The 17,366-nt window shown below is 48.7% G+C and overlaps 1 protein-coding gene across 1 annotated transcript in view; it reads right to left on the bottom strand.

The window, feature by feature from the left end:
- Window positions 1-16,984, bottom strand: part of WDR88 (WD repeat domain 88) — a 40,254-nt gene extending 23,270 nt beyond the window's left edge. The window contains exons 1-4 of the mRNA XM_045796171.2: window positions 16,592-16,984; window positions 6,895-7,005; window positions 1,825-1,913; window positions 519-582 (exon numbers count right to left, since the gene is read on the bottom strand). Of these exons, the coding sequence (XP_045652127.1) occupies window positions 519-582; window positions 1,825-1,913; window positions 6,895-7,005; window positions 16,592-16,903 (576 nt within the window). The 5' untranslated portion in view covers window positions 16,904-16,984. The remainder of the gene's footprint in view (window positions 1-518; window positions 583-1,824; window positions 1,914-6,894; window positions 7,006-16,591) is intronic.
- Window positions 16,985-17,366: the final 382 nt, after the last annotated feature.

Raw genomic sequence — 17,366 nt, 5'->3', positions numbered from 1 at the left:
GGCGATAAGGAGCTCCCTGGGGAGCCCCCTCGGCAGGGACGGTGCTGCTGGGGCACAGGACAGAGAGGGAGGGAGTCTCAGGCTGGTTTGGATGGATGGATGGTGGCCCCTCCAAGCTCGGGAGAGGACCCTCCCCAGAACACTCATGTTTTGACCGCAGGGCCTTTGTCCCATGGCCTCAGCTCGACTTCCTGCCCCATCAAATCCCAACACCCCCGCAGGGGAGAGTCTTTTCCTGCGCAGTTCCCTCAGCCTGGGGTGCCATGCTCCTCTCTCTACCACTCCCCCTGCTCAGTATCCAAACCCTTCCCATCCTTCCAGCAAAAGCCCTCCTCTGCCTGCCCCAAGGAGCTTTCCTTCCCCGATGCTCCCCCTCCATCACCTGGTGTCCCTGAGAAAATTCTCCTTTTCTGAAAGACTGGTTTCCCTTCCCACCCCAGGCCCCCTCAGCCGGCACCCACCCCCCCAGCATGCCCAGTCAAGAGCCAGGGCTGCTGCACTGGGCAGGCCACACTCACCAGCAGCTTGCCTGTCTCAAGGTCCCAAGCCCTCACCGCTTTGTCATAGGACGCTGTGATAATTCTGCCAAGAAAATGACCCAGACGGTTATGGCTATGCGTTCTATGGGGGGGAAAACCCAGAAAGTTCTTCAGAGAAAATGTCTGTAACTTAGGATCAAGATTGCAAGTAATATCCGAATCTTTCTCACGATGCTCCCTGAGCCCCCTCCCGGAGCCTCCCTGGAAGCAGACAGAACCTCATGGCAAGGCGCCACCGCACGCTCTTCCTGAGTCCCTCTGCCACCCAGACACGTCCTTCCATCTTCAAGGCACGAACGGGACTGTTTCTTCTCTTCTGTGAATGACGGTCTTCTTCTGAGGGGATACCTACCACTCACACGCACCAACCCTTTCCTTCTCTGCTCACGGGTCTGTTTTTTTACGGGAGCACTTTGACAGCTCGCTTTGTTCTGAAACGTTTTCTTGTGCATTTAGTAAAATAACATAAATGTACCTTTATCCATACTAATATACATGGACCTCTCTCCCATTGCATGTTTCTGTGGCAATCCGTGTCCCCCATGGAAGATAAATTCCCACGCGAGTTTTTACCAGCTTTGTAGCTGCTGCTTGGGGTACAAGCAAATCTATTTTAAAGCAAAACCCTTGGGGTGCCTGGGGGGCTCAGTCAGTTAAGCCTCTGCCTTCAGCTCGGTCGTGATCCCAGGGTCCTGGGATTTAGTCCCGCATGGGGCTCCTTGCTCAGAGGGGAGCCTGCCTCTCCCTCTGCCTCTCCCCTGCTTGTGTGTACTCTCTCTCTGTCTCTCTCTGACAAATAAATAAATAAAATCTTAAAAAAAAAAAGCAAAGCCCCTTGTGTTTTAAAGGCCCATCTCATGTGCGTGTGAGGGGCTTCAGCAAATGCCTCCCAGAGGCTCTGGGGGCACGTGGCTGCCTCCTAGCTGGGCTGCACCCCTGTGTCCTGGGCCTCCATTTCCCCTGTGAGATGCCCCCTGGGACTCAGTCCCCGTGGCCCCTTGTAGCTTCAGCCGGGCCATGGGTGTGAGCACAGAAAAGCATCTCCATGAAGGAAAGGCAGACTGGCTTTGTCTGAGCCACGACACATGCTGTCTTTTCAGCGCTTTACATTTTCAAAGAGTTACCACAGCCCCTTGACTCTTAAAGCAAAACGTGGGAACCGTGGGGACATAGATGGGAGAAGGGTAGCGTAGTTGCCAAGAGAACAGAAAAGCGTCCCTGGCGGGCTGCACACTGGCCTGCCTCCTCGCTCCTCCTGCCCGGCGCCAGACGAAGGAAAGGTCACCTTCTGCTGTCAGCTGTCACGCTGCACTCTAAAACAGGAGCTTTGGGCCCGTGCTCAAAATCCCGAATGACCAAGCCATCCACAGCATCCTCAAATCAACAGGAGAGAGGGAGAGAGAAGTCACTGCACCACTGGCAGAAGCCGTGCCCTGAGCTCACCAGCAGCCCTGAGCTTGTCCACAACGGCGAAGTGTGACAACCCCTGGTCCTGCACCCTGCGGCCCGCTCCAACGGGCAAAAGAACTTTCCAGCCCCCCCCCAGCAGCAAGGGTGCCCTGCCCCCCCCCACAACGTCCCTGGAGACCCACACCCGCTCCCCTGCACAGGCACCAGACCCAAACAGGCCCCTGTGGGGACAGAGCCGCAGACAAGTTCCTCCGTCTCTCCTGGCCAAAAGGGCTTGGCAGAATCTCTCAAGACCTCCAAGAACTTGTGAAAAGTTCGCACCCTTTGACCCAGCAATGCCACTCCGAGGGGTCTCTCCTAATCGAAGTGTGGTCAAAGACTTGTGCCGAAAAAGATTCATCAGGGGTCAGAGGGCACGGCGGGCATGCTGGCACCAGGCACCTCAGGGGAGCGGTTAAAACAAATCCCAGCACGCCGGCCACCGTTAGCATGCTGGCGGTTGATGACTGGAGAGCACGATGAGCTCGACGCCAGGCAATAACTCGAGAGCATGAAGAGAAGAAAACAGGGTGCCAAAGTGAAACTGCCGTTGTGGCAGAGGTGAAATATTCTCAGCTAGAAACGTACCAAGAGCTTTTCAGGATAAGCTGCGGTGGAAAGTCCCCTTGAAAAACGGGTTACTGGTAAGACAATGAATTCCTAGAAAGGTCTTGGGTTGCTGGGTGAAAATACGGAGCACGGGAGCTTCTGGCCTGACCAGGGCAGGCCTGGGACAGTACTACCTGGGACAGAGCCCACTTTGCATTAAGGGCCTAAGTCGAGGGACACCTGGGTGGCTCAGTCAGTTAAGTGTCTGCTTTCGGCTCAAGTCCTAATTCCAGCATCCTGGGATCAAGTCCCGTGTGGGACTGCTTCTCCCTCTGCCTGCCACTCCCCCTGCTTGTGCACTCGCTCTCTCTGACAAATAAATAAATAAAATTTTTTAAAAAAGGACCCCAAGTTGTGCTGGGGGGCAAAGAACCCTCTGTCAGGGGTCCCCAAGACCACCCCAGGCTTGGTGATTCTCCAGGACCCCCACAGGACCCTGCAGATAGTCAGACTCACAGCTAAGATTTATTACAGCAAAGGACACAAAGCAAAATCAGCAAAGGGGAAGGAGCCTAGGGTGGAGTCCAGAGGAGACAGGCGCAAGCTTCCAAGAGTGTCTCCCAGTGAGTCACACGGGACACACCTACTTCCTCCAGCAACCAGTTGTGATAACACACGTGACCTGTCGTCTATGGGGGAGATGGGCCTGAGCCTTGGGGCCCAGGGTTTTTGGGGGGATTCTCTAGCATACACCAAAATCCAGACTCCCAGAAGGAAAGCAGGTGCTCAGCATGAACCACGTGGCTTATGCCAACAGTCTGGGTACACTGAGCCCTCCTTATCACTTAGCGGATTGCAGGACACCATGGCCCAGTCCAGCGCCCAGATGCCGGCCACGGCCAGCCTCGCAGCGGTCTCACACCTGCTAGGTGAACCTTTTCTGCACAGACCCAGGCCCTCAACCCCTACTCCATAAGACTTGACACAGTGGGGTCGTGTTTGGGGAACCCACAAGGCCCTAAGAAGAGGCAGGAAGGGAAAGCATGAATCCAAGGAGGAACTCACCAGGACAGGACACATCCAAGCTGCAAGCCTGGACTCACAAGTCTACTGGCTTGGGAGGAAAGAACCGGTCCAGGCAGCCTGTGTGTGATCCAGCCTCCCTGGCTGGTGCGTGGCTGTAGCACAAACTTGGAACTAAGAAAACAATCACTGTGGGGCCTGGGACTGCGGTCTGCACAGGGCCCGGGGCCGACTAAGTGCAGCCCTGAAATGGACCAGCCGCGGGGGCGGGGGCGGGGGCGGGGGCGGGGGCGGGGGCCGGCCATGAGCAGCTTCGGCATTCAATAGTGACACCTACTGGTCAGGAGAAGGAACAGCACCCATAGACCTGAAACCCTCTTTAACAGGTGCACTGTTGTGAAGAGAATCCCTCCGCAAGAGGTAAATGGCAAACAAGCCAGATTTTTAGTAAATTCCAAAGACAGTGGAAATGGCTCTTTTTTGTATTGAATGTTTCTTTTTTTTAATTTTTAGTATTTTATTTATTTGAGAGAGAGCGAGAGATAGAGCATGAGCAGGGGAGAGAGGGAGAAGCAGGCTCCCCACTGAGCAGGGCGCCCGTCGCAGGGCTCCATCCCAGGACGCTGGGATCATGACCTCAGTCCAAGGCAGATGCTTAACCAACTGAGCCTCCCAGGCGCCCCTTGAATGTTTCTTGAAATAAATAAGGGAAGGATAGCTCCCTCTTCACCTGGCATTTGGAGGCAGGAAATCCTCTGTAGACTCAGATAATTGACTCAGATAATTCAAGGAGGGGGCACTGGTCAGACTTTAAGTGAAGGAGAAAGAGGGGCTCCAAATAAAGAGTTGGAAAAAATAGGGAAATGTGACAATACCCACACCCCAAGTTTATCACGGCTATATAAACAGCGTTTCTTTATGGTCTGAGTTTTGTAAACATGGTTATACGTGTGTGAACAAGAAAAAAATAAACTTATATTTCAACATTTTCACAACACTTAACTCGAGGGTTGTGAAGTGATGGCTCTTGTTTCTTCTCTGTGCCATGAGAAAAACCACCATAGTTGCTATTTCTTAGTGACTGGAAAGAGGCATGCCAATGTATTAGAGTGATATTGGGTGCAGGATTAAGAATGATATTTTTTTCTGGGGCACCTCGGTGGCTCAGCCACTGAAGTGTTTGGCTCTTGGTTTTGGCTCAGGTCATGATCTCAGAGTCCTGGGATCAAGCCCCACATCAGGTTCTGTGCTCAGTTTGGAGTCTGCTTGAGATTCTCTCTCTCCCTCTCCCTCTGCCACTCCCTCCACTGTCACTCTCAAAAAAAAAAAAAAAAGAGAGAGAGAGAGAATGATTTTTTTCCCCAGCTTCTTCGTACATGTATGGACTTTGCAAACTATTCACAATGGTCCACAATGAGGGTGAAGGGAGCTTCCAAAAGATTAAATCAGATGCTTGGGTTCTGGGTGGGGCCCAAGAGGAGGGATAGGAGATGGGAGGTGACAGGAGTGGGGAAAGGAGAGAGAAGCAAGAGGACAGTTTGGCCAAGATACCGTGACAGGAGAAGGCAGTGTGCAGGGCAATGGCTGAGTCATCTACCCAGGGAGTGCTCAGGAATGGCAGCTGCACTGGGGCAGAGAGAGCCACAGGAGGAGCCAGCCAAAGGCAAAGGTGGGGAAAAGAGAACCAGGAGGATAGAAGACTTCTTGGAGGAGGTGTCAATGGGGCCAGCCAAGGCAGACAACTGGCGACTCTGGCAGGGGCTGGGGGTGGGGGCAAGGAGGGACCTGGAGAAATCGGCAGAAGCAGGCAAGTCCATGAGCAAGGCTGGTATGGGGACACTTGGACAGGCCAAAATGACTGCAACCTGGATACAGTGGCATGGACTAGGCAGCTATTCTACTGTGGGGAGCCAGGGACATCTCAGTGGATGGCCTCTAATCTTGGGACAACGAGAGGAAACAGGCGGATTTCCCCTTTTAGAGACAAGAGCCTTTTGGCTCAAACAGACAGAGACCCCTGCCTGTCCCTCCATTGGTTCAAAAGGTGAGAAGAATGTGGGGAGGATCTGAGCTGGCCAAGCAGGCTGCACACTTGGAAGCTGCTCCCCCCCAGGTGGTGACAACCCACAGAGCCCCCTCACCCTTGGCTTCTCAGTCACCCCAGAGTGTTGGGAAAGGTTTTAAGGCTCTCAGAGGAACCAGAAGTTTTCCCAGAAGGAGCTCATGAGCCGCAGCAGAGGTCGGGAGCGGATGCCTGTTGGGGGCAGGCCTAGGCCAGGCAGGCCCCAGGGTAGCCCAGCATGCAGCTGGACCTGGAGAGTTTCAGGGAGGTCCAGGAGGTCATGTGACCACCCAGGGTCACACAGCTGAACCACTTGGACCATCCCCAAACCCTTCTGCTTAGTCTGCCTGGCCTTGGTACCCACTAAGGACACAGAAGGTGACCTCTGTGGTCATCTGGAGGGTGAGGAGCTATCCTTCACCTGATTACCCAAACCAGAACCCAGGAACCAGCAGATTCCTTTCTATCCCCTTCTGCCCCTGAAGCCAGAGGAGATGGCAAAACTCAGAATGGACTGCTGTCCCCCATGGGCCCAGCTCCAGCCACACAGTCATCTGTGGCCTGGACCCTGATGGCCACTGACATCCCCCACCCCGCTCCCTCATCACCCCCTTCTAACTGACCAGCAATGCCCCCAGAAAGGCCTTCCAGAGTCTGCTGGCTATGCCCAGAGGCTTGGGAAGAGTTCTCGGTGGTCACGTCTCTGCAACATCTGACCGTCACACACCCCTGTTCCTTGTGCCCCTGCTTCCTGCACCTTGGGGCACTGAGACATGCTCAAGTCTGCCTCTCCCAACCACCCCTCAAGGACAGGTCCCGGCCCTGGCACTTTTCTGTCCTCTGTGACCACCTAGGCCTGGCCATACCATCTCTGTGGAAGGAAGTGAATTTTCCAAATGAGAAGGAGACCGAAAGAGAGGCCACAGTTCAGAGATCCCAGGTAAGCCCCAGGCACAGTGGGAACTGTCCAACAGTAGGTGTGGGATGGGCCCACAGTGGTCCCCGCCAGTGGTCCCCATCCCCCACGCCTACTGTTTCCAAATCAACAGGCTGCCAGCAACCACACTAAACTCATCTCTCTCCAGGGGCTCGACGCTAGGCTTCAACCCTCACTTGGCTTCTCCTTTTGCATTTCACTCAGAAAGTTGTCTCCAAGTCTTTGGGATCCTTGGGCATCTGGGAACTCAGTACTGGGGAACTCTCCATAAGATGTGGCACAAGCTTCTATCTCCTCCTGGGACGTTCTCATCCCACCTACACCAGGCCACCTACCCACAACTTCAGAGAGCAGTCATAGGAACCACTGAGGAGCTTTGTGTCATCCACACAGAAGTTACACGAGCTCACAAGGTCCTCATGTCCCGTCAGAACTTTAAACGGGATCTGAAAAAATTAAAGAGATTGAATGAGTTCAGCAAGTTACGAAATACAAGATTAATATCAAAAACTCAATTGTTTTTCTATACACTTGCAATGAACAAACTGGAAAAAAATTTTTTTAAATTTCCATTTATAAAGGCATCAAAATAGGAATACATTTAACAATGACCAAAAAAAAAGTGTTAAACTTGTACTCTGAAAATCACAGAACATTGTTGGAAGAAATTTTAGAAGACCCAAAGACATGGGAAAGCAGCCCATATTCATGGATTAGCTATTAGCTTACTATTGTTAAGATGAAAATACCTTCCAAAATGATGTACAGATTCAACAGTATCCCCTCAAAATCCCAGCTGACTTCCTTTCCAAAATCGACAAGCTGATCCTAAAATTTACATGGATGCTCAAGGAAAGCAAAATAGCCAAAACAATAGTGAAAAAGAACAAAGGTGGAGTACTCACAAATCCCAATTTCCAAACTCACCACATACAAAAAGTGACCGTAATCAAGACACTGGAGTTACAGGCCTAAGAACAGACATAGAGATCGATGGAACAGAACTGAGAATCCAGAAATAAGCCCTCGTATTTTAGGTCAATTGCTTCCTTAATTAACAAGGGTGCCAAGTAATTAAAAATGGAGAGATTAGTCTTTTCAGTAGATCATGCTGAGACAAATAAAACCCACCTGCAAAAGAATGAGGTTGGACCATTGCCTCACGCCATCTACAAAGATTAACTCAGGATGGATCAAGGATCTCAATGTGAGAACTAAAACCACAAGGCTCTTAGAAGAACACATAATTATAAGTCTTCCGGAGCTCATGTCAGGCAGTGGTTCCTTAGCTCCGACACCACACGCACAGGTGGTGGCGGCAACAATGTGACACTGGGCATTATCAAAATTAAAAATCAGGAGGGTGAAAAAACAACCCACACAATGGAAGAAAACTTTTGGAAATCGTGTATCAGATGACAGACTTGTATCTAGACTATATAAAGAATGCTCAAAACTCAACAATAAAAAAAAGAAACAACCCAATTTTAAAATAGGCAAAACATCTGAATAGGCATTTCTCCAAAGAAGAAACAACACACTTTTTTTTTTTTTTTTTAAGTAGGCTCCATGTCCAGCATAGAGCCCAATGCAGGGGTTGAACTCACGACCCAAGATCAAGACCTGAGCTGAGATCAAGAGTCAAACACTTAACTGACTGAGCCACCCAGGAGCCCCTAAACAACACAGTTCTAAATAACACATGGGTCAAAGAAGAAATCTCAGGAGAAGTTTTTAAATACTTTGAACCTAACAAAATTAAAATATGACATCAAAATTTGTGGGACGCAGTGAAGGAAGTGCTTAGATGGATATTTATAACATTGAATGCATATATAAAAAAGAAGAAGGATCTAAAATCAATCATCTGAACCTCCACTTTAGGCAAATGGAAAAAGAAGAGCAAATTAAATCCAAAGTACGCAGAAGAAAAGAAAGAATGAGAATTAGAGCATAAACCAATGAAAATTGAAAGCAGGAAATTGACAGAGAAAATCAATGAACTCCAAAACTGTTCTTTATAAAAGATCAATAGAGGGATGCCTGGGTGTCTCAGTTGGTTAAGCATCTGCCTTCAGCTCAGGTCATGATCTCAGGGTCCTGGGATTGGGCTCTGGGTTGGGCTTCCGGCTCAGCTGGGAGTTTGCCTCTCCCTCTCCCTTTGTCCCTCCCCACCCCACTCATGCCCTCACTGTCTCAAATAAATAAATTCTTTTAAAAAATCACTAAAATGGATAAGCCTTTAGCCAGGCTGACTAAGAAAAAAAGAGATAAGACAATACTAATAACAGAAGTGAAAGATATATTCTATGAACATTAAAAAGATAATCAAGGAGGGGCACCTGGGTAGCTCAGTCCATTAAGCATCTGCCTTTGGCTCAGGTCATGATCCCAAAGTCCCAGGATCAAGCCCCACATCGGGCTGCCTGCTCAGCAGGGAATCTGCTTCTCCCTCTGCCCTTCATCCTGCTTGTGCTCTCTCTCTCTCTCTCTCTCAAATAAATAAATAAAATCTTTTAAAAAAGATAATCAAGGAATACTATGAATATCTCTATTTCCACAAATTTAATCACATGAAATGAAATGGACTAATTTCAAATTTGAAATGAAAAGGACTAATTCCTTGAAAGACACAATTTGGCAAAAGTCACACAAGAAAAATTAGACAATCTGAATAGGTGTTTATGTAATAAAGAAATTGAAATAGTAACTAATTACCTTCCAAAACAAAAAGCTCCAGGCCCAGATGGGTTCACTGGTGAATTCTACCAAACCTTTGAGGAAAAAATTATACCAATTCTCTACGATCTCTCTTAGGATATAGAAGCAGAGGGAATACTTCCTAACTCATTCTGCGAGGCTAGCATTATCTTAATACCAAAACCAGATAATGGCATTATAAGAAAAGAAAACTACAGACCAATATCTCTCATGAACATAGATGTAAAAATCCTCAACAAATATTAGCAAATTAAATCTAACAATGTATAGCAAGAATTATACATCATCACCAAGTGGGATTTATCCCAGGTGTGCAAGGCTATCTCAATATTTAAAAATCAATTAATATAATTCATCACATCAGTAAGCTAAAAAAGAAAAATCACATGACTATATAAATAGGTGCAGAAAAAGCATTTAACAAAATCCAATAGCGATTTATGATATAAACTCTCAGCAAATTAGAAATAGAGGGGAACTTCTCAGCTTGCCAAAGACTACAAAAAGCTACAGTTAACATCATACTTAATGATGAGAAGCTCAGTCTTTCCACTAAGATCAGGTATGAGGCAAAGACTTCCCCTCTCACCACTCCTTTTCAACATTGTACTGGAACTTCCAGCTTACACAATAAGACAAGAAAAGGAAATAAGAGGTATTAGATTGGGAAGGAAGAAACAAACCTGTCTTAATGCACAGATGACATTAGCACCTATGTAGAAAATCGAAAAGAACCAACAAAAACTCCTGGAACTAACAGCAGTTTTGGCAAGACTCCAGAATCCAAGGTTAATATAAAATACAAAAACCAATCACTTTTTGCTATGCCAGAAATGAACAAGAGGAATTTTTTTAAAGATTTTATTTATTTATTTGAGTGAAAGAGAGGGAGCACAAGCAGGGGGAGGGGCATAGAGAGAAGCAGATTCCCCAATGAGCAGGGATCCCGATGCTGGACTAGATCCCAGGACCCTGGGATCATGACCTGAGCCAAAGGCACACGCTTAACCAACTGATCCACCCAGGCGCCCAAAACAAGTGGGATTTTAAATTAAAAACAGTATTATTTACATATACGCCCCCCAAAATTAAATATTTAGGCATATATCTAACAAAATATGTACAAGAGATATAGGAAGAAAATTACAAAACTCTGATAAACAAAATCAAAGAACTAAGTAAACGGAGATATATTCCATGTTCATGGATAAGAAGACTCAGTAGTGTCAAGATATCAGTCCTTCCCAACCTGGTCTGTGGATTCAATGCAATCCCAATCAGAATCCCAGCAAGTTATTTTGCAGGTATTGACAAAGTGATTACGAAGTTTATACGGAGAGGCAAAAGATCCAGGAGAAGAACAAAGTACTGACACCACACAACTTCAAGACTTACTATAAAGATACAGTGATCAAGACGGTGTAGTATTAGTGAAAGAATAGAGAAATAGATCAATGGAACAGAATGGAAGGCCCAGAAATAGATCCACATAAATAAAATCCAGCTGCTCTTTGATAAAGGAGCAAAGTCGATACGATGGAGAAATGATAGTCTTTCAACAAATGGTGCTGGAACAATTGGACATCCACATGCAAAAAACTAAACATCCACCTTACATCCTTCACAAAAACTCAAAATGGATCACAGACCTAAACGTAAAACGCAAGTTTTAAAAACTCCTAGATAATAACATAGAAGATCGAGGTGATCTTGGGTCTGGCAATGACTCCTTAGATACAATGCCAAAGCCACAATCCACAGAAGTAACAACTGATGAGCTGCACTTCATAAAACTTTAAAACTTCCGCTCTGTGAAAGACAATGTCAAGAGAATGAGAGACAAACCACAGACTGGGAGAAAACATTTGCAAGAGACACATATGAAAAAGGATTACCACCCCAAATTATCAAAGCCTAATTAAGAAAATAAACAACCCAATTAAAAAATGACCCAAAGACCTTAACAGAAACACCTCACCAAAAAAAGATATATAGGTGGCAAATAAGTGTGTGAAAAGATGTTCCACATCATTTGTCATCACGGGTTTGCAAATTAAAACAATAAGATACCACTACACACGTATTTCATGGCCAAAATGGGGAACACTGTCAATACCAAATGCAGGCAAACATGTGGAGAAACAGGAACTCTCATTCGTTGCTGGGGATGCAAAATCGTACAGGTACCTTTGAAGGCGGTTTGACAATGTCTCATAAAACTAAACATACTCTTGGGGCGCCTGGGTGGTGCAGTCGTTAAGCGTCTGCCTTCAGCTCAGGGCGTGATCCCAGCGTTCTGGGATCGAGCCCCACATCAGGCTCCTCCGCTGGGAGCCTGCTTCTTCCTCTCCCACTCCCCCTGCTTGTGTTCCCTCTCTTGCTGCCTCTCTCTCTCTGTCAAATAAATAAATAAAATCTTTAAAATAAATAAATAAACATCTCTTCCAAAAAAAAACTAAACATACTCTTAACATAGAATCTAGCAATCATACTCCTTGGTATTTATCTAAAGGAGTTTAAAACTTATGTCCACGCAAAAACCTGCACACGGATGTCTTTACAACTTTATCCATAATTGCCAGAACTTGGAAGTAACCTTGAAAAACCTGAAGGTGTCCTTCGGTAGGTGAATGGATAAATAAACTACGGTAATCCAAATAATGGGATATTTTTCAGTGTTAAAAATAAACGAGCTACCAAGCCATGAAAAAGACACACAAGACATGAAAAAAACATTCAGGAAACTTAAACTCACATTACTAATGAAAGGAGATACTAATGAAAGGAATCTTCCCTTTCATTAGTAGATTCAGTACATTCATTGGTAGATTTCAGATTACTAATGAAATAGCTAGTGAAAGAAGCCAGTGTAAAAAGACCACATACTGTATGCATCCAGCATTCTGGAAACGGTAAAGACAGTCAAGAGATCAGTGGCTCCCAGGGGCTGGGAGGTTTGGAGAGAGAACAGGCAGAGCACAGAGGATTTTTAGGCCAGTGCAACAACTCTATGAGAACATAATGACTGTACACGTCAGTATACACTTGTCCAAACCCATACAACGTACGACACCCCAAGGGAAAATGTAACGTAAACTGTGGACTTTGGGTATCATTGTAGGATCATCAATTGTTCTAAATATTTCATTTGGTGGAGCGTGTTGATAATGAGGCCTTGTGTGTGTGGAGGTAGGGGATATGCAAGAACTCTCTCCATCTTCTGCTCAGCTTTGCTGTGAACTGAAAACGGCTCTAAAGAACAAAGTCTATTTGTGATACATATAATGTATTTATTATACACATATGTATCTACTTTAAATCAATGAAGTACTCGTACATCCTGCAACATGGACGAACCTCGAAAACGTTATACTAAGGAAAAGAAGCCGGTCACAAAAGCCCACAGGCTGTTTGATTCTCTTTCTAGGAAAGGTCCAGAACAAGTGACTTTATAGAGACAGAGAGTCAATCAGTAGTTGGCTGGAGTTGGGAGGATGGCTTGCGGAGAAATGGGCACTGACTGACTGCTTGTGAGTATGGGGCTTCTTTTCCGGACGATGAAATTTACAGTGATGTGGCCCTGGTTGCAGAACTCTGCGAATATGCTAAAACCCCACTTCATATGGGTGAATTGTATGCTGTGTGAATTACGTCTCAATAAAGCAATATTTTTAAAAGGGAGGGGGGATAGAAGGAGCAAGTCTGAAATGGTCCACTGCCCACCCCCCACGGCGTGCAGGGGATGTGTGTCGGGCGGGGGTGTGTGCTGGGGATGTGGTGATGGGAGGTGTGGGAGTGTGAAGGAACTCGAGGGAATGCGGGTCGCGGCAACCAGGGTCTGGGGCTCTGCCGCCCGGGTGTGCGAAGATGCAGGGACTCTGGATGGGGAGACCAGGGTAGAGTGAGGCGGGCTCAGCAGTAGGTGCAGGGGTGAGGGGAGGCGCGGGTACTGGGGTTGCAGGGAGCATAGGGGTGTGGGAACTCGAGGAAGGAAGCATTCTACGCCTCCAGGGAGCACGGAGGTGGGACAGGGACTTGGCCGCCAGGGGTCGCGGCGTGCAGGCGTGGAGACGCACTGGGCCACCAGGGGAGGTAGGCAAGCCCGGCTGGCGGCGGCCCCAGGCGTCCAGCGGCCTTGGAGAACCAGCCTCCTCCCTGGGACGCGACTCCTTCTGTCGTGGGTGCCCGGGTTCCTGGCCCCCGGGCGGCTGCCCCCCAGCTCCCCATTCTGCAGCTGCCTCGATCTCCAGGCCAAACTCCGCGGTCATCGTTCTCTCATGGCAAAACTGGAGTTTCATTATGGGCCAACAGACCAGCAGGAACGGGGAGCATCCCTCAACTCCATCATCCTTTCTGGGGACCCCCGTTCCGAGTTTTTTTTCTGGGCATAGTACTTTTGGGGTTCATTAGGGAAAGGGACCCGAGGCGCTGCCGAGAGACGTTCCAAATACACCGAGACATATTTGGAGGCACTAACAAAAACGGCGTATAGAGGACATTCCAATTTTTGTAAGCTCCCCCCCCCATCAGTTCTTTTTTATATAGGTAGCCTTCCTTCACGTGATCAACAAACAGGTTATAGCCTCGTCGGGCCTTGATCTAGGCGCTGCAGGGCCGATGGGAACCGAGGGGCAAAGACCCCAAGCGGGGAGCGAACGTCCGGCGCGCGTGGGCCGCGGCAGGGGCTGAACAGGCTCCTGCCCCCGCGGGCCCGGGGAGGTGGCGCGGCCGTGCAACAGCCAGCACAAGGGGACAAGGGGCCGGCCCAGGGCCACAGGCGCATGCACCCTGGACCGCGGGGCACCCTTGGGGCGGGAGGGGGGGGAGCGTACAGGCCTGGATGTCCGCAGGTCACAGGGGAGGGGGACAACAGGGAGATGAGCCCTTTGCGAAATGGCCTGGAAAGTCATGGTCAGATCTCTGGACTTCATCTTAAAGGCGCCAGGAAGCCACGGGGTCGGAAGCGGGGGGGGGGGGGGGGGGGGGGTCGGGGGGGGGGGTCTTGAGCCAATTATTTAAAAATAGTGTGACACATCCCTGTGTGAGTGTGCATTAAACAAACACCAGGAATGAAACATTATCTATTGAGAACGTAACGACCCATCTCAAAAACTCTGATGAGATCATCTGGAACATTCTTAGTTTTGCATTGTGCACCTTCATTTCGAAGGCTCATCCGTTAACATTTTCACTGAGCTACACAACCCCGTTAACCAGGGTGTATCGTTTTCAGTCATTGGTCCCCTCTGTTTATTCTAAACCGCTCTTTGTTTTACTGAAGTTCTTCATTTGGATTTTTAAAAAGATTTTATCTATTTATTTGAGTTAGAGCGAGAGTGAGCAAGCGAGAGAGCACGAGGTGGGGAGCAGAGGGAGATTTTTTTTTTCCCTCCTTGCCGGAATGCTCCCCTGAGTAACGTTGTCCTCAAAGGGAAGCATCATTTCTGAGTCTTTGCAAGTCTGAAGAAAATGTCTTTCTGTTGCCTTTGCTGGGGATCAGCAGTTTGGCCAGGTAGAGAATTCTTAGGTCAGAAACTTCCCTCTGGGAGAAGTTACAGACCTTCTCAACTTCTGTCATCTTCATGGGTCATAAAAACCTTAGGTCGGAAAAATCGTAAGCCACCTGAATGTGTATCCACAGGAGACTGGTTAAAGTCATCAGAAGATGGCCAGCCAGTGGGATACTACTGGTAAAAAGGAACAAGGAAGTTGCTTATGATGGAAAGATCTCTAAAATATGCCAAGTAAAAAATTTAAAACTAGGCGCATGAGGGGTCTAAGGTATGCTTCTATTTATGTAAAAAAAAAAGGGGGGGGAGATATACATGTATGTGCTGGGAAATGCATAAGTTATCTTTGTAAGGATACAGAAGAAACTAGAAACATTTCCTGGGGTGCCTGGGTGGCTCAGTTGGTTAAGCGTCTGCCTTTGGCTCAGGTCATGATCTCAGGGTCCTGGGATCGAGCCCTGCATTGGGCTCCCTGCTCCCTAGCAAACCTGCTTCTCCCTCTCCTCCCTGCTTGTGCTCTCTGTCACTATCTCTGTCTCTTGCTCTCAAATAAATAAAATCTTAAAAAAAAAAAAAAGAAAAGAAAAGGAACACTTCTTGCCTCTGTAGAGAGAAATGGGGCAGTGAGGGCAAGGCTGCTATGCTAGGGAGAACTGTTTTAAAAAAAAAAAAAGCAGAACATTTTATATCTATTGAATTTGAATCCTGGGGATGTTCTACTGAGAATTTCTGTGCTCTCCTTTAATTTTACTTTAAAATTGGAATAAATATTGTGACTAAAAGCGCTGGCACACACTTTGCTGGAAGAAATCACACAGCCAATCAGCAATCCTCGTTGTGGGCTCTGCTCCCAGGTGTTCTGAGGGCCGGCCAGGAAGCCGAGCATCTCAAGCTGATCGCAGGCTTTTCCGTCTGTGATCTGTTTGTACACCTTGCTCCTACCCTTGCAACTCAGGCATTCACTAAAGGTGGGCTATATTTGCCTGCAATCTTGCATTGAACTGGACCAGCTCTTTCCAAGGGAACATCACCGTCTTCCTCAGCCCAGGGAGACTGTCTTCACCGATTCCTTCTCTTTCTTCCCCCTGCTCCCTCTTCCTCTCCAACACCTCCTGTGTAGATCGACTCTTCTGGATCTCTCAGGCACACATTACCTTTTCTCTGTCATCGATCCTCTGTATTTGTTCTTTGGGTCTCAGAGTATCCCATGAGCTTTGTTTTCTAATTTTCTGTTTCAGTTCTCTTTTCTGATTTTGGAGGATTTTGGTTAGGAAATCATTCTTCACCCCCAAGAATTCTCTCTGTTCACAGATTATTTCCTCCTCCCGGCCACCAGCCTTTGTTTTAATGCAACGTCTCTCAAGTATCACGGAGAAGTCAAAGTAGTGTTGGTAGTGTTGTTTTTCTTTGTGTGGGGAGGGGTTGTTTTGTGTTTTTGTTTTTCTTTTCATTCCTCTAAGTTTTCTGTTGTTTCTGGGGCTAACTCTGTTTCCTGGGTACGGAGGGCTCCTTCACTGACCCTGGGGTATGCACTTGGGGATGTCACCATGGGGACGTTTGGGACGCTCAGCCAGAAACCACAATCTGGGTGGGGTCAGGATCCCCCACTTTGGAACACTATCCTCCCCCAGGACTGCCTTGTTTTTCCAGAGACAGCAGCCCAGGGGCTTCACTGGGGTGGGGTGGGGGGGTGGCTGGCAAAACCAAGTGGCTCCCCACGGCTCCCTTTAGCCGGCTCACTGGGACCTCCCCACGTATGGGTTCAAGTCTGCGTTCCTCACCCCCAGCCCCGTGGTCTGACCTTGGAGAGGGTTTCTTGGTCGCCCCAGAACTTCTTCTCAGGCTTCGGGTGCTCCTTGGGTGGTGGTGAGGCCTTGCTGACCTCCAGGGGGTCACAGGGAGCCAGCAGCCGGTCCTGGCGTGCCTCCAACGTCGACAGCTTGAAGCGGCCATAGGCTCTCATCAGAGCCACACCGGGCAGTTTGTGGAACAGCTGCTCGAGGTCGCTGGAGGGGACCGAGGACAGCTGCACGCTACGCAGCTGGGACACTACCTTCCTGTCTTCACCCGGGGATTCTGGGGAGCAGGGGGCGCACGGCTGCTGGGAGGCCATCTCGGAGCCCGGCCTGCTGGCGGCCGGCAACCCAGCACCGGGGCCTGGCCGCGAACGGTGGCGCCTCGCGCCTGCGCCCTGCGCCCCGCGCCTGCTTCCGGGGAAGGACATGCCCTCCTGGGGCGCTGCGATCCCCCCGCCTCCTCTGCACGCCGAGCGCGCTTGCTCCCAGAAAAATGGGGTTGAGCCCTGGCACAGAAGGATTGAGGCCAAGCGTGCGAAACCAGCAGCCCCATGCCCGCGGCCTCCTTTTGGGTCTTCCTGGCTCCCTCTCCCAGGACGATTTCTGTGTGCCCTCTGCCTGTGCAGGGGCTGCTGGCCAACCCACTTCATGTCAGCCACGGAGAAATGGTCACTAAGTTACAGAATGGGCCCTGGATGAATTCAGATGCAGCTGTCGGGGTGGGGACACAGGATATATAAGAGGATGAAGGAAATACCGGTCACAACGTCAATGACAGAG

Source organism: Ursus americanus, chromosome 21 (genome assembly GCF_024610735.1).
Source record: "Ursus americanus isolate L20-20 chromosome 21, mUrsAme1.1.p, whole genome shotgun sequence".
In the NCBI taxonomy this organism is placed as follows: Eukaryota; Metazoa; Chordata; class Mammalia; order Carnivora; family Ursidae; genus Ursus; species Ursus americanus.
Note: the sequence above shows the minus strand (reverse complement) of the source record. Positions and strands in the feature narration are given on the sequence as shown.